The sequence below is a fragment of the Amblyraja radiata genome, chromosome 3 (genome assembly GCF_010909765.2).
Source record: "Amblyraja radiata isolate CabotCenter1 chromosome 3, sAmbRad1.1.pri, whole genome shotgun sequence".
Taxonomy (NCBI): domain Eukaryota; kingdom Metazoa; phylum Chordata; class Chondrichthyes; order Rajiformes; family Rajidae; genus Amblyraja; species Amblyraja radiata.
Genome location: NC_045958.1, coordinates 93,626,768 through 93,652,368, shown reverse-complemented (window position 1 = coordinate 93,652,368; position 25,601 = coordinate 93,626,768). Strand labels below are relative to the sequence as shown.

Here is a 25,601-nt window from a genome sequence, read left to right as displayed (position 1 = left end):
CTAAAGAAGGGTCCTGACCCGAAATATCACCTATCCGTGGATAGACACAAAATGCTGTTCCTTCCTACACATGTCACCTATCAATGTTCTCTAGAGATGCTGCCTGACCCACTGAGTTTACCCACCACTTTGTGTCTATTTTTTAAACAGTGAGACTCTTGTTTCCTTTTGACCAGGCGTATGAATTGACGCTGCACTACACCCAACACAGGGACCACAATGTGGTGACGGCAGCCTTGGAAGTGCTGCAGCAGCTGTTCCGCACCCCCCCTCCTGAGCTGCTCCGCACCCTGACCACCGCCGGCAGCATTGCCAGAGTTAGCATCGCGCGAGACGATACCTCCAATCGCCTTCGCAGCAGCAGTATAGTGGAGCTCATAGGCAAGTTGCCCAAGTAGGGCTCCTTCTTATCTTCATGTCCGTGTTTTGATTTTTATGGTGAGATTCATTAAACTGCTGTCTTTTTTAACTCGTTCTATTCACAGTGGTAAATATCAGAGTGGGCAGATTTAGTTAAGATATACAAATCCACCACAATCTTATTCCTAAAAGGACAATGTGACCACGGATGAAATTTTCACCTATCCAAGCAGGACAACGTCAAAGAAGCACCATCATCTCTCGCATATGGTCGGGTGCCAACCAGTCTAATACTCACTAAAGGAATGTGTAGAATGGAACTACAGATGCTGGTTTATACCGAAGATAGACATAAAATGCTGGAGTAATTCAGCTGATCAGGCAGCAGCTCTGGATTAAAAGTTGGATGACGTTTTGGTTTGGGACCCTTCTTCAGACTGAAAGTAGAGGGAAGGGAACTGGAGGTAGAAAACGGCCAGATCATTTCTTCTGGCCTTTACCTATCTCCAGAACCCTCCCCTCTGCTTTCAGTCTGAAAAAGGGTCCCGACCCGAAATGTCACCCATCCTTTTTCTCCAGAGATGCTACTAACTAAATGAGTATGGCATTGAGATTTTCATTATTTATATGAAACTTGTACTGGTTTGGGGATGGGTGTCAAATATCCCGTAGCATAATTTAACTGTAAAATTACACCTAATGTGTCTTCTACGGCTTGCTTGGCATGTAAAGGTGCTTTACGTTAATGAAGCAGTCATTTCTGTAATATCGGAACAGCAGCCAATTTGTGATCAGCAAACCTCACCAGAAGTAGTGTCTTTCCTGTTACCGTGTTTTCATTTACATCCACCTGAGGTAGCTGATGGGATGTGTTGATTTGTTGTCTTATCTGAAAGGTGGGATTTTGTCATATCTTGTTTTTGTCTTTCTGTACAATAAGCATTCAGAAATATTTCATAGTGTGTGTAGTACAGTGAAAGATACAAGGTGATCCAGCCTAAACATCAAGCAAGAAGGGGGGCATTCAAATTATGAAAGAACTACAGTGCCCTCCATAATGTTTCGGACAAATAACCATATTTTATTTATTTGCCTCTGTACTCCACAATTTGAGATTTGTAATAGAAAAAAACACATGTGGTTAAAGTGCACTTTGTCAGATTTTAATAAAGGCCATTTTTATACATTTTAGTTTCACCATGTAGAATTTACAGCAGTGTTTATACATAGTCCCCCCATTTCAGGACACCATAATGTTTGGGGCACAGCAATTTCATATTAATGAAATTAGTCATGTTTAGTATTTTGTTGCACATCCTTTGCATGCAATAACTGCTTGAAGTCTGCGATTCATGGACATCACCAGTTGCTGGGTGTCTTCTCTGGTGATGCTCTGCCAGGCCTGTATTGCAGCCAACTTTAGCTTGTTTTGGGAGCAAGTCGCCTTCAGTTTTCTCTTCAGCAAATAAAAGGCATGCTCAATTGGGTTCAGATTGGGCGATTGACTTGGCCACTCAAGAATTGACCATTTTTTAGCTTTGATAAACTCCTTTGTTGCTTTAGCAGTATGTTTGGGATCATTGTCTTGCTGTAAAATGAACCGCCGGCCAACGAGTTTTGAGGCATTTGTTTGAACTTGAGCAGATAGGATGTTTCTATACACTTCAGAATTCATTATGCTACTACCATCAGCAGTTGTATCACCAATGAAGATAAGTGAGCCAGTACCTTCAGCAGCCATACAAGCCCAGGCCATAACACCCCCACCACCATGTTTCACAGATGAGGTGGTATGCGTTGGATCATGTGCAGTTCCTTCTCTCCACCATACTTTGCTTGGCATCACTCTGATATGTTAATCTTCGTCTCATCTGTCCACAAGACCTTTTTCCAGAACTGTGGTTGTTCTTTAAGTACTTCTTGGCAAACTGTAACCTGGCCATTCTATTTTTGTAGCTAACCAGTGGTTTGCATCTTGCAGTGTAGCCTCTGATTTTCTATTCCACCTCTCCACCAACTAGTACGGGTGTTGTGGGCTGAAGGGAATTCCATTTCAAGCATGGTGCAAGTCCACCAAATTCGAGTGCAGTTTCTTACCATTTCAAGCAGGGTGCAAGGCCACCAAATTCAAGTGCAGTTTCGTACCATTTCAAGCAGGATGCAAGGCCACTAAAGACAGCGAGTCGTGACCTCTCCCTCCTCCATCTTGCAAAGACTGAGCAACGCCCAAACTTCTGGGTTTTATAGTCCCTCCCCCCCTCCCATCAGAAGGGGCGTGGCCTTCATGGCGTGATTGACAGGAGAGCAAATCTCAACATTTTTTAAACACTAATAACTCTTTTGTTTTTCATCGATGGGAAAAATCCTCGGCACCTGATGAGCGAATGGGGACTCTGAGTCAGACGGGCAAAAATCACAGCCGTACGTGGTAGCGTTTTTTCTAAAATCAATATAAAGCGCAAACAGGAAGTGGTCAAGATTAGATTTTTAATTATATAGAAGGCAAGGCAACTTTAGCATTTCCAAACCAAAGGCATACACAGCTTTAGCATTTCCAAACCAAAGGCAACATAGGTTTAGCATTTCCAAACTAAAGGCAACACAGCTTTAGCATTTCCAAACCAAAGGCAACACAGCTTTAGCACTTCCAAACCAAAACCAACACAGCTTTAGCATTTCCAAACCAAAGGCAACGCAGCTTTAGCATTTCAAACCAAAGGAAACACAGCTTTAGCATTTCCAAACCAAAGACAACACAGCTTTAGCATTTCCAAACTATATTTTCAAACCACATTAAGGGCACTAACAGGTCAGTAAAACCACTCACTGTTTAGTAGACAGGTGTTCAGTGTTATTCACAGCTCAGACTGAGATACGTGATCCTCTCGCTCCCCCATCTTGCAGAGACTGAGGCACTCAACACTTCCGGGTTTTATAGTCCCTCCGGAAGGGGCATGTCCTTCAGGAGAGAGAATCTCAACATTTTTTAAACAATAATAAATCTTATTTTTCATCGATGGGGAAAAATCCTCTTGTCCTGTGCAGCGGAGGGGGACTCTGAGTAAGATGGCCAAAAATCACAGCCGTAAGTGGCAGCGTTTTTTCTCAAATCAATATATAGAACAGCAGGAAGTGGTCAAGATCAGACTTTTAGTAATATAGATTCTTCTGTCATCAGCTTCCTTGGCCTGCCAGTCCCTTTGCGATTAGTAAGCTCACCAGTACTCTCTTTCTTCTGAATGATGTTCCAAACAGTTGATTTTGGTAAGCCTAATGTTTGGCTGATGTCTCTAAAATGTTTGTCTTGTTTCTCAGCCTCATAATGGCTTATTTGACTTTCATTGGCACAACTTTGGTCCTCATGTTGATAAACAGCAATAAAACTTTCCAAATGTGATGGAAGGACTGGAGGAAAGACTAGGTGCTGAGAGCTCTCTTACACCTGCATTAAGGAGGCAATTAAACACATCTGAGCAATTACAAACGCCTGTGAAGCCATGTGTCCCAAACATTATGGTGCCCCGAAATGGGGGGACTATGAATAGACACAGCTGTAATTTCTACATGGCAAAACCAAAATGTATAAAAATGGCCGTTATTAAAATCTGACAATGTTCAATTTAACCACATGTGATTTTTTTCTATTACAAATGTCAAATTGTGGAGTACAGAGGCAAATAAATAAATGATGGGTCTTTGTCCCAAACATTATGATGGGCACTGTACACCGTTCTACTTTCCTGCTCTTTATATGTAGACTGACGTTTTAATCCCCCTCCAAGTATTTATAAACTCACTTTTAAAAGCTGACATTGAATCTGCTTTTTCTAATTTCTCAGGCAATTTTCTCCTTGAGTTTTCTGTAAATTCTCCATGAGAATTTAAAGGAGAAATTCTTTCTGTAAATGTTCCCCTTGTATTATCTTATGCTCTTCAGAAATTCATGTTGCTAGACTAGTGGCATTAACGCTCTCTTTGAAGGTGAGGTATTGATCTGGAGGAGTTGCTCACCGACTGACAACCGAACTATGAAATTCTTACTAGCAGCAGTTTAACAGACCCATTCTGAGCCCCTGCCCTCAGCTGATGAGGGCCCTTGAGTGTGAGTCATGCTATGAAAACAGCTGGAGTGACCAGCTGGAAATTAGGCAATTGAAGGTGTGATGAAACTGCTTGTCCTTTTCATTGCTTGCTTCGGAGCTTGCAGTGAAGTAAATGTTCTTAATTCTTGGCAGGACTTCCAATTTGTTGTATATGATAAAGATCGGAATTTTTTCCTCGCAATGTGTGAGATTAAAACCATTCTCGCTGTAAGTAATTTGTTACTGGAAAAGAGAGCATTTGGATTTACGAGGCCTTTACTTCCATCTCTATGAATTTGAAGCAGACTCTCAAATTTTATAGGACTTGATGATGAAGATGGAGAAATATATGAAAATCAATATGGTGCCTAATCCAATACCACTGACATATGCTAATATAAAAGTATTATTGAGTGCTAGAGCCTGTAAGACCCAGCACCTCTTGGAGCCTGTAGACCCAGTTCAAAGTGCCTGGATACTACATTCTTCTTCTTAAATTAATGTGGATTGTGATTTTAAACTTGGCTCTTCTGCTTAAACCATCATCCATGCCTTTTATGATCATCATCCTGTACTATTTCAATTCATTTCTGGCTGGTGGTGCTATCTTTCATCAATAAACTCAAAAATGTGCTCAAAAAAATGTTTCCCAGTTCCCAACCCATTCACCCTTCTTCTTGTGCTTGGTCTGGTTTGCTTTCAACCTGGTAAAATCAAATAGCAGACCTCACCTGGGCAGAACACGAATCGCTACACTTCTGGCGCCGACAATGTTACATGAAGTTCATCGTTCAAACTTATCTTTGCTCCCTGTGACGAACCAGGCCTGCCGCGACACATGCCAGCAGGTCCCCCCCCCCCCCGCCGAGCCGTGTTCGATCTCAGCGCCCCCCCTGCAGGGTCCCTCCTTCGTTCTCAGCAGCTCTCTGCCGGTTCCCCCGTCATTCTCGGCAGTCTTCCACTGGGTCACCCTTTCTTTCACACTGCCCTCCGTCGCGTCCCCCTTTAATTCTCTGCAGTCTCCCGCCGGGTCCCCCGTGTCATCCACCATGATGGATTGTCACTTGTGCAACAACTGCTTATGTTCAGTTTGTTGGTTCTTCATTTGTTATTCCTGAAGTGTTTACAAGCAATTGATTAGTCATTGCTCATGGCTTCACCATCTCCCAGGCTTTCACTTTCGTTGTTGAAATCACTGAATGTGGAAATGTTCGTGTTGTTCCTCTGACTGACGGCTTCTCTTGGTTGTGAGCAGTCTTAACGGCTGAAAATTGTGGGGAAGTTGCAAATTCTGAAATTGTGCTGTTTCCAAATTGTAAATCAGAATTGTGTTAGCAGTTTGTCATTGTGAACAACTTATAAAGAAGCACCTCTTTGCTTGCTGAAATATTTCTTGTATGGATTACCATACCTCATTAGAGCCCTTCAAACTATTTTAAATCTGACTTTACTGGATTTTATCTTGCACTAACCGTTACTTCCTTTACCGGCTGTCGGCTTGATAGTAATCGTGTATAGTCTTTTCACTGACTGGATAGCACTAACACACTACAGCTTTTATCTATACCTTGGTACATGTGACAATAATAATAAACTAAACTAATTAATTGTATAGTTAAAGATTATCTGTGTGCCACTTTTTCTTGTCTCTCTTTCTTCTATTGCATGCTTCAGGAGGGGCTTGCAGTCCTGCTATCCTCAGGAAGCAGAAAGGTGACTATCTAGAAAATGTGTTAACTGCTCTGCCAATTGCATAATTGTTTTTCCTTGCTGCTTGGCCATCCTACCTATGCGTTTTGTGCTCTTTGATTTCAGTGAAAATTCTGCAGAATTAGGTTACATTTTCATACTTTTATATACGAATTTCCAGAATTACAATGACCGATTCCGTTCTTTCGTCAGACTGGGTTTGTGTCTGATACCATTTGCAGCTGAAACTCATTTTGGGACCAATTTGAAGCACTGGCGCAGCAGGTAGAGTCGCTGCCTTGCAGTGCCAGAGACCCAGGCTCCCTCCTGACTTCAGGTGTTCTCTTCATGGAGTTTGCACGATCTACCTATGATTGAGTGGGTTTTCTTCGGTTATTTTGGTTTCCACATCCCAAAGATGTACTGATTTGTGGGTTAATTGGCCTCTAAATTGCCCCATCGAATAGTATAGAATAGAATGCCTTTTATTGTCATTCAAACAGACAAGGTTTGAACGAAATTTCATTCCTACAGTCTTGACATTACAAAAAAACCCAAGACACACACTTAACACAATTTACACAAACATCCATCACAGTGAATCTCCAACACCTCCTCACTGTGATGGAAGGCAAAAGTCTTATCTCTTCCCTTTGTTCTTCTCCCGCGGTCCAGCAGTGCAACTGCAGCGTCGAGGCGACTGGGGCTCACGATGTTAAAGCCCCCGGCGGGTGATGGTAAGTCCCGCGGCCGTTTAAGCCGCGCCGGGTGATGTTAGGCCCCGCTCCGAGTCATTTAAACCCTGCGATTCCGGCGGGAGAAGTTGCCGTTGCGGGAGCTCCGAAAAGCGGTCTCGCACCAGGGACCTGCGAGCTCCCGATGTTCCTGTCCACCGGGCCTGCGGCCAGAGCCTCCGAAGCTCAGAAGTCGGGTCGCAGCCGCGCGCCACCACAGCTCTCCCCGTTCCAAAGTCGGCCAGCTCCGCGATGGCAAGTCCGCAGGCTCCGCGACTGGAGCCCTCAGGTTGGTTCCGGTTGGAGGCCGCCGCCGGCTCCACGATGTTAGGCCCAACGACACCGGAGACCCGACAGGTAAAAGTCGGGTCCCCGTACAGGGAAGAGATTAAACGGTTTCCCCCACCCCCACCCCCCACATATACACAGCTAAAAAATAATAAAAACTAGAATCAAAACATACATTTAATGGGACAAAAATAAATTAAAAAAGACAGACTGACTGCAGTCGAGCCGGTGCCATTAGGCTTGACTGCACACTCCTTTACCTCTCCTTTACCACACCATAGTGTACAGGGAGTGGATGCAAAAGTGGGATAACATAGATTTAGTGTGAACACGTGATCGATGCTCGTCGTGGACTCAGTCGACCAATGGATGTTTCCATGCTGTATCTTTCAATCATTAAATTTAGAAATCATACATACATCGCCTCTACTATCATTTAGCCACTACTTTAATTTCATTGTGTTTTCCTGCTGCGTGTTGATACCAGTTTCCTGGTGATAATATTATTTAAGTTCACAAGTTATAGGAGTAGAATTAGGCCATTCGGCCCATCGAGTCTACTCCGTCATTTAATTATGGCTGATCTCTGCCTCCTAATCCCATTTTACTGCCTTTTCCCCATAGACCTTGACACCTGTTCTAATCAAGAATTTGTCCATAACTGCCTTAAAAATATCGACTGATTTGGCCTCCACAGTCCTCTGTGACAATGAGTTCCACTACCCTCTGACTAAAGAAGTTCCTCCTCGCCTCCTTTCTAAAAGAGTGCCCTTTAATTTTGGGGCTATGACCTCTGGTACTAGACTCTCCCGCCAGTGGAAACATCCTTTCCACATCCTTTCATTATTCTGTAAGTTTCAATGAGGTCCCCCCTCAACCTTCTAAACTCCAGCGAGTAGAGGCCCAGTGCTGACAAGCGTTCATCATATGCTAACCCATACATTCCTGGAATCATTCTTGTAAAGCTCCTCTGGACCCTCTCCAGAGCCAGTACACCCTTCCACAGATATGGGAAAGCAGTTTGTTGTATGTGTAAGCCTGGTATCCGTATTTAAATATTTGATCCTATGACAAAAGTATTAATCGTTGCAGCCTATTTATGCATTGGGCGTCCATGTGTAGTTATTATTTTGAATTAAGTCAAATCCATTAGTAGCTACAACTTTAATTACATTCTCTACTGTCTTTTCAGGACAAGTTTCTGGAGAACAGTCAATGTGATTCTCCAGATGCTGTGACCAAATATAAATAAAATTTTATCCTTTTTAGTTCAGGCACACACCAGCTCCCAAGAGAACAACACTATCGGTCCCATTCTCCTTCTCGTTTTTCCGTCGCCGGTGATTTGTCTGTCTCACTCACCAACTAACTCCCAGCTCCTTAAATTTTCTTTTACCACATTACCAAGTGGAAGTTTGCAGCAACCAATTATGTATCAGCAACTGTGTGATGTAAGACAATGTTGCTCTCAGATGTCGGTGCTTAGAATATAAAAAGTCGGACGCAAAATGCTGGTCACATCGTAATTGACGTATCATGTGTAGTTCTGGCCACCACACCACAAGAAGAATGAAGAGTGCAGAGGAGATTCACCAAGATGTTGCTTGAATTGGAGGATTTTCGTTATGGGAAGTGATTGGATAGGTTAGGTTTGTTTTCCTTGTAGCAAAGTAGGCTGAGGAGTGACCTGATAGAGATAATGAAATTATAAGCTTAGTGTCATAGACCTATGCAGCACAGAAATAGATACTTGGTCCAACTCTTCCATGCTTATCAAGTTGCGTAAACAAGCTAGTCCCACGCCTGCACTTGACCCATACCGTTCCAAACCCTTCCTATCTATGCAACTGTCCACATGTCTTTTAAATGTCACACTTGTACCCGCCTCTATCACTTGATCTGACAGCTTGTTCCAGATACACACTGCCCTCCGTGCGAAGAAGTTACCCTAACATGTTATCATTAAATCTTTCCCTTCTCACCTTAAACCTATGCCCTCTATTGTTATAGATTCCTCTATTGTGGGAAAAAGACTGTGGGTATTATCCACTTAGAACTTATCTATGGCTTTCATGATTTTATAAAACTCTGTAAGACCTCCCCACCTCCCCTCCATCTCATCTACGAAAAAAGGACCTAGCCTCTTAATAACAAACCCAGGTAATATCTTCATAATTGTGGAAATGCTGTACAAACAGTAACATTTAGCGTTAAAATGTATTAAGTAGCAGTGTGATGAGGACAACTGAACAACACTTAGAGTTGTCATGAGGCGACCGCCTGCTGAGAAAGTTGTTACACCCAGCTGTACCCACAAAGCTGATGTTGATTCATTTGTGGCATAGTGACTTATTAATTTCACTCTTCTGAATTATTTAAAGATTCAAGGAAATTAAATGTTAAACTCTCATAATTTCCGTCATTTTAGATTCATATACTGTATTTCAAAGTAATTTTTGACTTGAGCACGTCAAAATTAATTTGTTAAGAGGGTCTTGAGTCTACGTTATAATAGTGCAATTGAACTTTTACAGAGCAATTTTATTTGATGTATCCTAAAACAATGAGCAAAGGTGTCATCTTCTTCAACACCTCTTCCAAACCCATGCACCTATCTCCTCGAAAGAAGTTGTAATGCCATGTCCTGTGGAGTCCCCTCTAAGTTATTAATCACATTGACCAGGAAATATATTGCGTTAAATACGTTACTACTGAATCAAAACCCTGGAATGCCAAACTGTGGCTATTCAAGTAGGGAGCCAGGTCATGAGCCTGTCCCACTTGGCGATCTTTTTAGGCGACTGCCAAAAACCAGCGACAACCTACGTCATCCTGGCGACAGCCTATGACATCACCTACGTCAGGAGACGTCAAGCTACGCTCATTGGCGTCAAATCCACTATTGCCGAAAATGTTTCAACAGGTTGAAAATTTAGTGGCGACCAGATAGACGCTACGACTTTTTGCGCAACTGAGAAGACTACTCCCAGCGACCACCGGTGAGCATGTGGCGATAAACTAGTCGCCTGTAGTTGCCTAAAAAAATCGCCTAAGTGGGACAGGCCCATCAAAGTTCAAATTTTATTTGGTCACATACAAGGTGTAGTGAAATTCTTTTTGCCATGCAGCACATAAAAAAAAGAATACAACATGACAGTAATAGATAGTTTCAACATCAAAACATCCCCCCACAATGGTTCCCATTGTGGGGAAAGGCACAAGGTCCAGTCCCATCCCCATGTGCACCCATAGTTGGGCCTCCTTACTCGAGACCGTGGCTTCCGGAGCCGACAGGGCCGCGCCGAATGGAGCTCAACTGGCGATCTCATCAGGAGATCCCAGGCTCCCGATGGAAAGTTCAGCGCCGCCGCCCGCAGCCGCTCCACAGACCCGCAGCTCCGCAACGGACCCAGCTCCAGTTACCGGAGTTTCAGCGAAGTCACCGCCAGCCCGCAATGGCGCTCCATCGCTGCAAACCGCGTCCTCCGACACCGCAAGCTCACCGCCGCCGATGCCGAGCCGTACCGCTGCCGCCGGTGCTGCCGCCGCTGCTAAGCCGGTGCCGCCACCCTCTTTCCTTCCCCGCGCCTTTCCCTTCTGCCTTTCCTTTTCCTTCCCCGCTGAGCCTGTGCCACCGCCGCTGCTGAGCCTTCACCCCTGTCGCTCACTGATCGTTCCAGTCCGCTTCTCGCTCCCTGCGCCGCTCCGTCCGTCATCCTCTCCGAAGCTCCATTCGTCCCCTCACGAGACTCCGCTCCAGGCCCCTGGTAGGCCGCGGGGACGGGTCGAAGCTGCAGCCCGGAGAAAAGCTGCATCTCCGACCAGGTAGGGACCCTGAAAATTAGTTTCCCCCTCCCCCCCCCCCCCCCCCCTCCCCCACACATAAAAAAGCTAGAACTCCTCAAAACAAAACATTAAACTAACTAAAAATAAGAAAAAGAGATGAAAACAGACAGCTGCAGGCTAGGCAGCCATACCCCCTACAGGACGGTGCCAATCAGGTGTTTGGCGACTGATAATAAATGTTAGCAATGCCTGCATCATAGAGTTAATGTTACGCAATGGGGTAGGAGGAGAAAGAAAGGTGTGACCTTGTTGGGGGGGGGGGGGGGGGGAAAGGTTTGGAAATAAAATGAACTTTTTCTGCAGAGGAAGAACACTGCATAAAGATGCTGGGCATTTCCTTGCATTTTGTATAGGCTGAATGTCTGAAACAGTGGATTCCCAAGTTGTACAAATGTGGGGTTTTTGACCCCACATCTGGTGGGTTATTATGAAATCAGTTTGAATTTCTATTCTTGATTCAGTTTGTAAGATAATATGAATAGTTTTTAAAATATTTACATTTGGTAACTTCATTTTAACTTAATGTGTGGTCATTAAAACATAAAGGCAAAATGGTTTCTGGAGAAGAAGATGGACTTGAAGATGATGCGGAGACCAGGTCAGAGGTCAGCGCGACCACTTTTCCAGGTAAGAATTGTAGAATAATTATTTGAAGAAAGGTTCCACTTGCTGAGCGTCACTGCTTTCACCACAAAGTATTGTCAATTTTTTATCAAGTGTTTAACCGTTCATCTCTGAGGACCAAAGACGCATCGGCAGTGTGTTTCTAAACAAACACAGGTTAGAACACACAGGTGAAGTTTCTGGTTGGCTCCCTTCACACTGATTGTAGCGGGAAAGAAAGCTAAAAGGGAGGTTGGGCTGGAACAAAGCCTGCCAAGTAATTGGTGTGATACCTCCACCCCCCTCTCCCTCTGTCTGTTGCCCTTCTGTCTCTGCCCCTTTCTCTCTGTCTCTCCCCATTCTCTCTCTGCCCTCACTCTCTACCCCCCCCCCCTCTAGACGCGCCTGCGAGTTGGGGGCTATGCGTCACATACCTACGGAAATTGTAAAAATCTGGGTTTTAGCGTGTGGTCTTTGAGAAAATACGTTTCAAAGGCAAAATAACACACACACACACACACACACACACACACACACACACACACACACACACACACTTTTAATAGATACTAGACCAAGTGCAGACCCGTTGGGTCTGTTCTCCCAAAGTGTCGTTGCGGGGGACGGGCGGCATAATGAGTGTGTGTCATGCCGCCCGTCCCCCGCAATCACACTTTGGGGGAGCACACCCAACGGCTCTGCACTTCGTCTAGTCTCTATTAAAACTGTGTGTGTGTTATTTTGCCTTTCAAACGTCTTTTCTCGAAAACCAGACGCAAAAACAGATGTTTACAATTTCGGTAGGGATTTAACTTACGATTTCATAAATGCACTCCTCTCTAGATTTGGTCAATTATTTCCCCAGATTTTTAATAAAATTGTTCACTAAACATCAAAAAAATTTAAAATCAAACTGCTGCATGAGTCACAGTGCCACCTCACAGATGTCCAATCACAATGGATCTAATTTACATATATGACATCACAATGGGACAGGTGTGGGAGATTGGAACCTTCACGTGGTCCCACTAAAATTAAACTGCTACATGAGTCACAGTGCCATCCCACAGATGTCCAATCACAATGGATCTCATTTACATATGATATCACAATGGGACAGGGGTGGGTGATCTCTCCCCCTCCCTCCCTCCCTTCCACCCCCGTGCCTTTCCCCCCCCCCCCTTCTCTCTCTCTCCCTCTCTATCTCTCTCTCTCTCTCTCCCTCTCTCTCTCTCTCTCTCTCTCTCTCTCTCTCCCCCTTTCCCCTCTCTCTCCCCCCTCTCTTCCCCGTCCTCTCTCTCTCTCCCCCTCCTCTCTCTCTCTCTCCCCTTCTCTCTCTCTCTCCCCCCTTCTCCCTCTCCGCTTCTCTCTCTTTCTCCCCTTCCATCTCTCTCTCCCCTTCCTCTCTCTCTCCCCCTCCTCTCTCTCTCCCCCTCCTCTCACTCTCCCCCCCCTCTCTCTCTCCCCCCCCGCTCTCTCTCCCCCTCTCTCTCTCTCCCCTCTCACCCCCCTCTCTCCCTCTCTCCCCCCTTCTCTCTCTCTCCCCCTTTCTCTCTCCCCCTCCTCCCTCTCTCTCTCCCCCTCTATATCTCTCCCCTTCTCTCTCTCCCCTCTATCTCTCCTTCTCTCTATCTCTCCCCTTCTCTCCCCCCTCTCTCTCCCCTTCTATCTCTCCTCCTCCCTCTCTCTCTCCCCCCCTCCCCTCCTCTCTCCCTCCCCCTCCTCCTCGTCCCTCCCCTCCTCTCTCTCTCTCCCCTCCTCTCACTCTCCCCTCCTCTCTCTCCCTCTCGTCTCTCTCCCCCTCCACTATCTCTCCACCTCTCCCCTCCCCCTCTCCTCTCCCCTCCCCCTCCTCCCCATTGTCTCCCACACCCCTCTCCTCTCACCTCCCCCTCCCCTCCCCTTCCCCCACCCCTCTCTACCTCACCCACCCTTCCCCCTACCCCTGTCTCCCCCTTCACCCTCCCCGCTCTCCTCCCCTCCCCATCCTCATCCCCCTCTCTCTTCCTTCCCCCCTCTCCTCCCCCTCCCCACTCTCTCCCCCTCCCCACTCTCTCCCCCTTCACCCTCCACACTCTCTCCCCATCTCCCTCTCCCCTTCTCCCCCACCCTCTCCCCCTCACCCACCCACCCTCTCCTCCTCCACTCCACCCCCCTCTCCCTCTGTCTCTTGCCCTTCTGTCTCTGCCCCTCTCTCTCTGTCTCTCCCCATTCTCATTTTGCCCTCACTCTGTACCCCCCCCCCCCCCCCCCCCCCCACTTCCTAGACGCACCTGCGAGTTGGGGGCTATGCGTCAGTGGATAGGGCGGTTATGGGGTAAAAGGAGCAAATTAAAAATATTAATATAATATCAAGGGTGGTAGTTGGTGTGTGTGCGGGGTGGTAGTTGGTGTGTGTGACGCCACATGCCGCCCAGCCCCCCGCAACCGCACGTTGGTGGAACAGAAACAACGGGTCTGCACTTGGTCTAGTGTCCTTTAATTCTGAGGCTATAGCCTTTGGTCCGAGCTCTCCCACTAGTGGAAACATCCTCACCACATCCACTCTATCTAGGCCTTTCACTATAAGATAAGTTTCAAAGAGGTGTCCCCTCATCCTTCTAAAATCCAGCGCGTACAGGCCAGTGCCGTCAAATGCTCATTACATATTAACCCAATTATTATTGTTCTATGTTCTATGGATTGCTAATCGGTTTTGTTGTTTAATGTTAGGTTCAATGAACAGTGAGGGAACCGGTGAAGTGCCATCATCTTCTGGTACCTCTACCTTGGGGTCCACAAGCCCAGTGGCTGATTCTGCAGGGAATGATATCATCACCGAGCAGCCACGATCCCAGCACACGCTGCAGTCCGCAGAGTCTGCTGACCTCAACAGCTCGGCAACATCGGACCTGACTGGCCTGACGGTGGAGGGAGCGGCTGACGAAGCCCTGAGCCGCAGCTCCAGCCAGATCAGCACCATCCAGTCAGACACCAACGCGGATCCGAACGACAGGACCAACCAGGCGACGTCTCCGCTCAGTGAGAGCTCGCAGACCACCGAGGGCCCGGATTCGGCCGTGACCCCGTCAGACAGCTCAGAACTTGTAAGTGTGCAGCATTCTGAGGGGGTATCCCGGTCCTCCACTGAGGGTCCCGACATCTCTCTCAGCTCCCAAGTAGACTCGGACGTCACCACTTTCTCTTCAGCTAGTAGGAGTGAAAAGGTTAGCAGCTTTATCCCATTGAAACAGCATCAATAAATTTCCCTTTCCGCAATCCCCTTTGCTGCTGCTTGTGGCTGGAGGGCATTTAAGCTTCTGCTGGTCACGATCAAAGACGATTGTTCCTTTGAATTTTTCTCCCCTGGCTGCTCATCCCAGCTCTGTCCGGCTCTCTGACTCGGCATGTTGCCCTCTGTTGCTCCGTCTTTGCTGCCCCGTGCTCTCCTTCGTGCTGTCACTCTTTCTGCCTGTGAAGAGATGCCTGGCTTACCTTGCGATTCTTCTCCCACCAGACCCTGACTGAGTTCAGAAATGCCCCACGTGTGCTTTGCTGTTGCAAGTCCACATCGCTTCTCCCGTTTGCATGGTCTGAAACCTTTGAGAAGTTCAAATAAGTATTCTTCGGCATTCCACAAAGTGTCCTTGTTCTATGTTTGAGGGCCCTTATCAATTAGTTTAGCTATTTTTGGGGGGGAAAAGTTCATCTCACAGTCATGCCCACAGGATGTGCATTGTTTAAAGTAAATCTGTAAAGAAGAAAGTAATTCTGTAAAGAAGGAATGTAGAAACAAAGAACTGCAGTGGCTGGTTTATACCAAAGAAGGACACAAATAGCTGGAGTAAGTCATCGAGTCAGGCAGCATCCCTGGAGAAAATGGATAAGTGGCGTTTCAGGTTTGGACTATTCTTCAAACTCAAGTGTCTGAAGAAGGAAGGTACACAAAAATGCTGGAGAAACTCAGCGGGTGCAGCAGCACCTATGGAGCGAAGGAAATAGGCAACGTTTCGGGCCGAAACCCTTCTTCAGTGTCTGAAGAAGGATCCTGACCCAAAACGCCACCGCTCCTTTTTCTCCAGAGATGCTGCCTGACCCGCTGAATTACTCCAGCACTTTGCGTCCATGTAAAGAAGGAACTGCCGACTCTATGGTGAATCCTTGATCACGCCTCGTGGTGTGATGCTTATTCTGATTATATAAGCTGCCTTCTGCCATTGCATTTTACCCACGAGCCCTCTAAGGATGCCCAAGTTTCTTGCTTCCCTTCAGCCTATGCTTTCTAGCGTTAGAATCTTCTACCGTAGGAAAAAGCGTTCCATACTTCTCGTGATGTTGTATACTTCACAAAGATCACCACTCAGCTTCCTACACTCCAAAGGAAAAAGTCCCAACCCATCCAGTCCCAATAACTCAAGCTCGCAAGGCTAGGTAACATCCTGGTAAATCTCTTCTGTGTTCTTTCCAACTTAATGACATCCTTCCTATAGTTGGATAACCAGAACTACAAATGTACTAACAACATTATACATTGTCATTCAAATCTATAACATAGATAACAAATAACAGTTACCCAACATCGACCCCTACGTCATCATTAGCTTGGTTTAGCTTAGAAGAACAGCATGGAAATAGGCCCTTCATCCCACCGAGTCCACACTGACCAGCGATCACCTGTTCGCACTAGTTCTATGTTATCCATTTTGCATCCTCTCCCTGCACATTAGGGCCAATTAACCTACAAACCAGCACATCATTTGGAACCCAGAGCACCCGAAAGAAACCTGCGTGGTCACAGGGAGAACATGCAAACACCACACAGACAGCACTCAAAGTCAATATCAAATCTGGGTCTCTGGTGCTGTGAAGCCACTGTGCCAATGTTGTAATATAAATTCCCCTATTTCTGTCAGGAGATACTTTCCTTTTTGCATGGGATCTGTCTGCTGCATTCGTAGGGATTCTTTATAAATGACTCAGGAATATTTGCTACAAAGTACTATGTGAGCAGTCTGTGTTTGAATGCACAGAACATTTTCCCATGTCTTGTCTCCAATTCATTTGTGCATCCAGTTGCAGATGGCCCTTTATCTCTTCTTTACTTTTAGTTTTGATGTTAAATGTGCATCCTCTCTTGCTTTATGATGCAAGCATGTGGAGCCAACTCATTTAGAGTCATACAGCATGGGAACAGGCCCCATGCCGGCCAAGATGCCCCATCCACGCTAGTCCCACTTGACTGTATTCGGCCCATATCCGTCTCTACTTGTTATTTTTTACAATACTAGCTTTTGTCAGCTCACTCCTAAAATCCCTTGTCTCCAATTATTTGGGTGCGAAGCTACCTGCCATCTTATCTAAGCATATAGTCACACCCTCAAGGAAAGGAGTGGAATAAAATGAGGGCAAAAATGCCATGTCTCCTTCAAACCTGTTGTTGGGAATGATTTTTGAATCTCCTTGTTTGGACCAGGTACTAGATGGAACGGAGAGTCAGTATTCAGCAATGCAGATTGGACAACTTCAAGATGAGGAGGAGGATACCTTAAACACCACAGGAGATGCTCTACTAGAAAGCTTCACAACTTCCACTCTTGGTAGGTTTTCAAATTATTTTGAAGCCAATCAGCGTGTTAGCGAAGGGCTGTGCTAAGGTTTGAGGTTGAGCTTCATTTGCTGTTACCTAATGTTTTGAAACGATATATTGCTGTTTTCACAAATTGCAATTTTTGGTTATAAATGTTGTGGGTTTCGTCCAGTTCTGGTTTCCTCCCACATCACACAGACATGTGCGTTTGGAGGTTAATTGGCCTGTGCAAATTGCCCTAGTGTGTAGGATGAGAAAATGGGATAATGTAGAACTTGTGTGAATGGGTGATCGAATGGGTTGGTGTGGACTCGAGGGGGCGAAGGTCCTTTTTCCGTGCTGTATTTTTCAATCAATCTTGTTATTGGTGGTGGGTGTATGGAACAAGCTGCCAGAGGAGGCTAGTTGAGACTGGGACTATCCCAACATTTAAGAAACAGCTAGACAGGTACACGGATAGGACAGGTTTGGAGGAATATGGACCTAAAGCGGGCAGGTGGGTCTAATGTAGCTGGGACATGTTGGCCGCTGTGGGCAACTTGGGCTGAAGGGCCTGTTTCCACACTGGATCACTCTATGAATCTATACAAATCCAAATACCGAAGATTTATAGCTTTGATTCAATTAACATCACACCTTTATTTTGTGCAAATTCATTTTTTTCTTTAATGACAATATCCGATGAATTTGGGATGTGGGAGAAAATCTGAGCACCCAGAGGGAGCCCACACGGTCACAGGGAAAACGTGCAAACTCCACACAGACAGCACCCGAGGTCAGGATCGGACCTGAGTGTCTGGTGCTGTGAGGCAGCAGCTTTGCCAGCTGCGCCATTGTGCCCCCCGAGTTTCAGGTGTTTTTGAGGGCTGACAATGGCATGATTCTAGAACTGATTTTACACAAGGAGGTTTGAAACTAGGAACTATAAATATAAAACAGCCATCAATGTTCCCAATAGGGAAATCAAGAGAAACATCTTTCCCCAAAGAGTTATTCGTAGCTGGAATGCTCCTCCATCAGGATTAATTCAGATGTATAACATGGGGAAACTAGATAGCAAGTAAAGTATGAAGGGCTGGATGAATATTTTGATGGGTATAAATTGAAAGGGGCTGGGAAAAGATGTTGCAGAAATATGTTGCATGGATGATTTGAATGAAAAAGCCAGCTTTGTTTGAGGTAAGTGTAAAATCTCCAGACAAATCTGTATTTTTTTCATTACTACATTTTCATAGGACGTTAATATTGCTGAGTAGTCTTAAGAGTTCCTTTGGAGTCAACAAATTCACTGGAGATTTGAGCCTAAATTCCACTGCATAGTTTAGTTCCTTGTGCATAACGCCTCGTATTATTATTAAGGAAATCAAGGGATATTGTGTTAGTGCAAGAAAGTTGTACCAGGATTAAAAAAATAATAATATTGAATAGTAAAGTGGGCTAGAGGGGTGAATGACCTTATATCTGTTTTTTGTGTTTTTGAATAGTTTGTAAGGAATAGGGGTTCTGATTAACAGAAGAGAAGGAAGCCGGAACTATATCAGAAAATGAATACAATATAATCGTTGTAAAGAGCATCTTGCAGAAGCAGTCTGCTTAAATGTCAACATTCGTGACTGATGAAGTAGTTATATTACTGCAAAACGTGTACTTTAAAACACTATCCACTCGCTCTGAATTTGAAAAATTCTGCCCAGTTAGAATGCTTCCTCTGGGTGGGTGTACAGTGGCATAGCCGAATACCGAATCATCTGCAATATAACATAATCGGCACTAAACTGAGAAATGACAGCTAACGGGGGAAGGCGAAGGCCATCTCCTTTCTTCCCATTTTGAAGTTGGGGGATGTGCAGGGGGAGTTTCTTGCACAGACAAACTTTAGCTAATGCACTGGGGAAAGGAGCCATCATTTGTCTGCTCTCCCCAAACTCTGATTGACGATGTGATTGGTTTGGGAAAAGGCACAGATGTCATAATTTGAGCACTATTTACTCTTGAGGTAGAGTTCAAGCATTAACGGGTTTTTCTACCATGCATGTTATCTTGACTGGGTTGGAACCAGAGTTTTGCCAGCTTCTGATTGTAATTTAGGAGATCTAGGTCGAGGCACAACTATAAAGTGCTGAAAATGACAAAGTTAGGATATAGGCAGCTATATCTGATTGCCTTTGGTGGCTAATGGTATCCACAAAGGTCTATGTTAAGACTTCAATTATTGAAATTATGGGACCGGGTGCCAATTCTTTGTTTGAATTCTTTGTTGGCATGGGAAAGTTGGGCCAAAGGCCCTGTTTCCATTGACTATGACTAAATGGCGGAGGTTGCAGGTTCGGTTATTGATATCAATCAAGTTCAATCGAACTTTCATAATTGAAGTTGTTAGGGGATATGATACAAACCCAGGCACATGGCATGTGGTCACAGATCAGACTTGAGTACAGTGAACATCCTTTACACACCACATAGCTTTCTTCTGTTTAGTGATTTGAAGAGTTGACTTAATGTAAAAGGTTGCGATTAATTAATAGCAAGCTGATGTGACAATAACCTAAAAATAATGAGAGAGAAATTTGACATTCTCGTAACAAATGCAGTCTGCATTCCAATGGATTGAGAAATATTTAGTGCGGTTGTAATGTTTATTGTGGCATACTTCCTAGACTGAGTGGGTCAGAAATGAATTTTAGAGAAGAGTTTAACTTTTATTGACCCTGATTCTGTTATTTTGCCCTTTATCTTCCTTCCCGTCCAAGATGCACATTGAGGGGTAGGAAACCATGGGTGGTGAGCCCGGCTTGATGGAGCAGTTTGTATTTCTTGACAATCAATTTTTGTCTGTTCCATTATCAAGTTTGCAACATCAGAGATGCAGTACAAATTATATTAAACGTTTGTTTAAAAAAAAAGAAAAAAAAGATCCTGTTCTAATGGGCCAAGCAGTTTTCAAAAGAAAAATAATTGCAGTCAACTTGATAATTGGGTTGTTTACTCTCAGAGAGAATGGCTATTCTACTCCGTGTGCCTCATGTAAACCCAGCTGTACAACCCAACTGTTTTAATATAGTTCAATGACTTTGGAGTAGTGCTTAGTTTAGAAATACATCATGGAAATAGGCCCTTTGGCCAACTAAGTATGTACCGACCAATGATCACCAGTACACTAGTTCTGTCTTGCACACTGGGGCCAATGTAGGAGCACGCTAGGGATGGCACGGTGGTACAGTGGTAGAGTTGATGCCTTACAGCGCCAGAGACCTGGGTTCGATCTTGTCTATGGGCACTGTCTGTATGGATTTTGTACGTTCTCCCTATGGGTTTTCCCCAGATTCCTTCTCTCCAGAGATGCTACCTGTCCCGCTGGGTTACTCCAGCATTTTGTGTCTGTCCTTCATGTGTGGTCTGCGCTAGTGTAACGGGGATAACTGGTCGTTGTGGATTCGGCGAGCTGAAGGGCCTTTTTCTAAACTAAACTAAATTTACAGGAAAACAATTAACCTACAAACCTGCGTATATTTGGAGTGTGGCAGGAAACTGGAGCACCCAGAGAAAGCCCATGCAGTCACAGGGGGAACATACAAACGCCATAGAGAATACCCATAGTCGGGATAGAACCCAGCTCCCTGGCACTAGGTCAGCAACTCTAATCGCTGCGTGGACCAATGGTCTATGTTACTTGACAGCAACTCCTGATAACGAAGCACTGGCAGGTTTTGTGTTGGAATGTCCCAGTCTATCTTCTGTACCTAGGGTAAGCATGCTGATAGAAGAGTCAAAGAGCCGTACACACGGACACGGCCTTTCAGCCCACTGAGTCCGTGTTGTTCATTAGGTGACCGTTTACACTCCACCTATTTTCTTCCCGCACATTCTCATTAACTTCCCTTCCCACCCCCATGCAGAATCTGCCACTCACATACACGAGGCATTTTACAATTGCCTATGAACCTCAGAGAGGTCAAACTATATTTTAATTTTCCACTGCCACCAACCAGCCTGCACTGCACAATATGGTCACTGTTGGAAAACCTAGCATATGGTAACAATAACCCTATGTTGCAGAGGCAGTCCTGAAAGCTTGGCATGCTTTCACACAGAAGAGTTGAAAGAATGAACACAAAATGCATTACGTTGAATCTGTGAAAACCTTCATTGCCCAAATGGCGGGTTTGGTAAAGGAATCTTGACCGTATCACAAGACTGTGGGAGACAGAGCGAATCTAGAACCTATCTGGGCTGGTTCAGAGCTCTCCCTAACTGGAGGGCTTTTCAAGACAGTCACATGGGGTTTTATCGTGTCATGTGAGCACTTGCTTACAAGTTCAGAAAATAGTGCACTAACCATTCTGTGCAAACCAAGATAGTACAAGGAGCAGTGAGATGAATGACAAATTGTTCCGTTTCTGTCAGTGGAGTCATAGAATGATACAGCATGGTAACAGGCCCTTCAGGCCCAACTTGCGCACACCGGCCAACATGTTCCTGCTACACTAGTCCCACCTGCCTACGTTTGTGCCATATCCCTCTAAAACTGTCCTATCCATGTACCTGTCTAACTGTTTCTTGAACGTTGGGATAGTCCCAGCTTCAACCACCTCCTCTGGCAGCTTGTTCCATGCACCCACCACCTTTTATGTGGAAAAAGTTAACCCTCAGATTCCTATTAAATTGTTTCCCCTTCACTTTAAACCTGTGTCCTCTGGTCCTCGATTCACCTACTCTGGGCAACAGATTCTGTGCATCTACCTGATCTATTCCACTCATGATTTTATATACCTCTAAGTTCACCCCTCATCCTACTGCGCTCCAATGAATAGAGTCCCAGCCTACTCAACCTCCCCCTATCGCTAATCCTGGCAAAATCCTCGTAAATCTTCTCTGTACCCTTTCCAGCTTGACAACATCTTTCCAGTAACATGGTGGCCAGTACTTTAGGGAGAGTTGTTGACAATTCACGGAAAGGGGATATGAATTGTGCCATGCAATCTTTAATAGGCAAAGACGATCTCTGTCAAATGCTTGATTTAAACTGTTGTGCATCCTACAATGCAACTCACTCCTTGAGGTCAATGCGTGGAAGACAAGTCATTGGGTATTTTTAAGGCGAATATTGACTGATTCTTGATTAGTAAGGGTGTCCGGCGTTATGGGGAGAAGGCAGAAGAATGTGGTTGGGAGGGAAAGATCGATCAGCCATGATTGAATTGCGGAGTAGACTTGATGGGCTGAATAGCCTACTTCTGTTCCTATAGCTTATGTATTTATGGAATGTCATTTAACATTGTATACTTAAGACTGAATGAAATATAGCATAGTACATATCCAGATGAGCGACTCTGCTAACTTTAGCCAGGGAGTGGCACAAGTTGACCTTGTAAATGAAGATGAAAGATTTTATTTTAATGAAGAGAGCAGAGGAGAAAAATAATTTCTGTTAATCTTACAGCAGTAAACAAATCTCATTTGTTAAGTCACATGGGCCACAGCCGGCAATCCTCTGACAGCAGTGTTGATCGTTTTGTGTCGAAGGATGACTGCGTTGAGTCAGCAGATCTTGAAACCAAGGTGAGATGGCTTTATGTTGTAATTCTTATGCAAGCTTTTTATTTATAGCGTGTATATATAGAGTAACTGTTACCACTGGCAGGAGGCTACTTCTAATTCTGAACAACAGCGCTTAAAATAAAGGTGTCCAGGTATTAAGGGTCTGTCCCACTGTACGAGGTAATTCAAGAGTTCTCCCGAGTTTCCCCTGATTCGAACTCGGAGAATTACGGTAATAGCCGCTCGTAGGTACTCGGGGCTCTCGTGGACATTTTTCAACAGGTTGAAAAATCTTCACGAGCTTACCGCGTTTCCCGAGTACCTGCCGTTAGCGTTACGAGCCACTAAGAGACGTCCCGAGCTCCGACGTACCCGCTACGTACATTCTACGTACTTACCACAAGTTTGATTAATTTTTTTTAACTCGGGAGAGTTCTTGTATTACCTCGTACAGTGGGACAGGCCCTTTATTTAGGGATAGTGCAATAGAGATTTGCTTTGTTTAAATTCTGGCTTCACTCATTGTAGTTTTATTTATTGTCACGTGTACCGAGGTACAGTGAAAAGTTTTTGTTGCATGCTATACAGTCGGCAGAAAGACTGAACCACTTCCACCATTAGATGTAATACTTTAATTGCCCACGCTCTAAGCATTGGTGTTCCCTTCCTCAACTTTGTCTGTCTGTCATAGTACATACAACGGTATAGCACAGGAACAGCCCCTTTGGCCTGCGATGTCTGTACCAAGCATGATGCAAAGTTAAATTAATCTCCTCTGCCTGCACATGATCCATTTCTCTCTATTCCCTTCATATTCATATGCTTATATAAAAGTCTCTTAGACACACATGTGTCTGCTTCTGCCACCATCCCAAGTAGCACATTCCAGGCTTTGTATGTAAAACAAAACTTGCCCAGCACATCTCTTTTAAACTTTGCCCCTCTCGTGTTAAAGCTATGTCCTCTCGCCTTTCCAGTGGGGAAGAGGGTTCTGACTGTCTACCCTATCTATGCCTCTCATAATTTTGTATACTTCTATCAGGCCTCCTGCAACCTTCGACATTCCAAAGAAAGCAATTCAAGTTTGTCCAACCTCTCTCTGTGGCTAATACCCACTAATCCAAGCTTTATTCTGGTAAACCTCTTCTGTATTCTCTCCAAAGCCTGCGCATCCTTCCTGTAATGGGATGACCAGAACTGCACATATTACTCCAAATGCAGCCTAACCAAAGTCCTAAAATCTTTTTCATTTTAGGATGTCCCTTAGAAGCTACCTTAGCCCATGTCTTAGATCAGCTGTTGTAAGATCACTTGAGGTAGTTCAATGTCAGATTTGTATTTGCCTGTAATCTTGTGAGGTGCCTCAGTTCTATTTCTTACCTTAAAAACATTATACTAATATGCGCACTGCGATATTGTCATCTGGAATGCACTCTCTGGAAGAACATTGGATTGAAAAAATAGTAAACTCCAAAAGGAAATTGCATAAATATTTAAGAGAGATAAATTACTAGTTCTTCTTCTTCTTATCGAGTCCACACACAAGATTAGAAGTTGTTCAGCCAGAGCTGAACACACTTCTCGGCATCTGCACAATGGTGTCTGTCTTGTGCTTCTTGTGCTTCTTGTGCGTGGTGGTGGAAAGATTGGTTGAAACAGGGCCGCGACGTGAACGCTCTTTCCTTGACCCCCAATTACTAGTTGAAGAGTAGTAGTAATCTAATTGGATTATTCTTTCAAAGAGCTATTACTGGCCTGATCAGCCAAGCAGTCATCTCCTGCGCTGTATGATGCTAGGCTCCAAATATTTGTGAAAAGAGATTAGATTTTTAGCAAGATGGATTTGTGGGCTGTTTGCCCGTAGCAGTTGTTTGTTCCTCAAACAAAAAGGCTAAACATTATTGTAAAATTTGCTAAGGAAGCAAAAATGTTTCATCAATCAACTTAGGTGCTCTCTACAGCTGTTCCCTTCTAATGCCACAGTCCTTGAATCCCATTGATTAACCTATAGGTTAGAAAAAAGCCCCACGCATACAATAGATGGTGGAGTATGAATTCCACCCTTCCTGAGGTCATCTTTTGCTGCTCTTGTCTTGTTCTGGCCTTCTCTATCTTTCAGTCTGAAGAAGGGTTCCAACCTGAAACGTCACTTATTCATTTTCTCCAGACATGCTGCCTGACCCACTGAGTCACTCCAGCATTTTGTGTCTGTCTTCAGTATAAACCAGCATCTGTAGTTCCTTCTGACACAGATGGTGGAGTAGACAGATCCATGCCCCCATTGTGGCAGCCAGTGTTCATATTTGCGCCATCTGCACAACAAAAAAAGGAGTTTGAAAAGATTGTGACTAATCTTTTTCTCCCACAGTCTAAAGATATTGCCCACCTATCAAGAGGTATCTTTAAGACAAAGGTAGACAAAAATGCTGGAGAAACTCAGCAGGTGAGGCAGCCTCTATGGAGCGAAGGAATAGGCGATGTTTTGGGTCGAGACCCTTCTTCAGACTGATGTGGGGTGGGGTGGGTGGGGTGGGGGAAAGAAAGGAAGAGGTGGAGCCAGTAAGCTGTGGGAGAGTTGGGGGGGGGGAAGGAGGAGAAAGCAAGACTATCTGAAATTGGAGGTCAATGTTCATACTGCTGGGGTGTAAACTACCCAAGCAAAATATGAGGTATTGCTCCTCCAATTTGCGGTGGGACTCACTCTGGCCATGGAGGAGGCCCAGGACAGAAAGATCGGATTCGGAATAGGAGGGAGAGTTGAAGTGCTGAGCCACCGGAAAATCAGGTCGGTAATTGCGAAATGAGCGGAGGTGTTGGGTGAAGCGATCGCCAAGCCTGCGCCTGCGCCTCGTCTCACCGATGTAGAGCAGTTGGTACGTTTCTCGATTTGTTGTT

General features: G+C 44.9%; 1 protein-coding gene across 5 annotated transcripts in view; it reads left to right on the top strand.

Moving 5' to 3' along the window:
* Positions 1-25,601, top strand: part of htt (huntingtin) — a 214,299-nt gene that overhangs the window by 48,764 nt on the left and 139,934 nt on the right. For 2 of the 5 annotated variants that reach the window (XM_033018342.1, XM_033018341.1), the window contains exons 9-14: positions 177-381; positions 6,117-6,155; positions 11,546-11,626; positions 14,315-14,688; positions 17,055-17,178; positions 22,609-22,727. In XM_033018342.1, coding sequence (XP_032874233.1) covers positions 177-381; positions 6,117-6,155; positions 11,546-11,626; positions 14,315-14,688; positions 17,055-17,178; positions 22,609-22,727 — 942 coding nt within the window. Of the gene's footprint in view, positions 1-176; positions 382-6,116; positions 6,156-11,545; positions 11,627-14,314; positions 14,809-17,054; positions 17,179-22,608; positions 22,728-25,601 lie in introns of all 5 variants that reach the window. The other 3 variants (XM_033018344.1, XM_033018343.1, XM_033018340.1) reach the window with 2 other exon arrangements.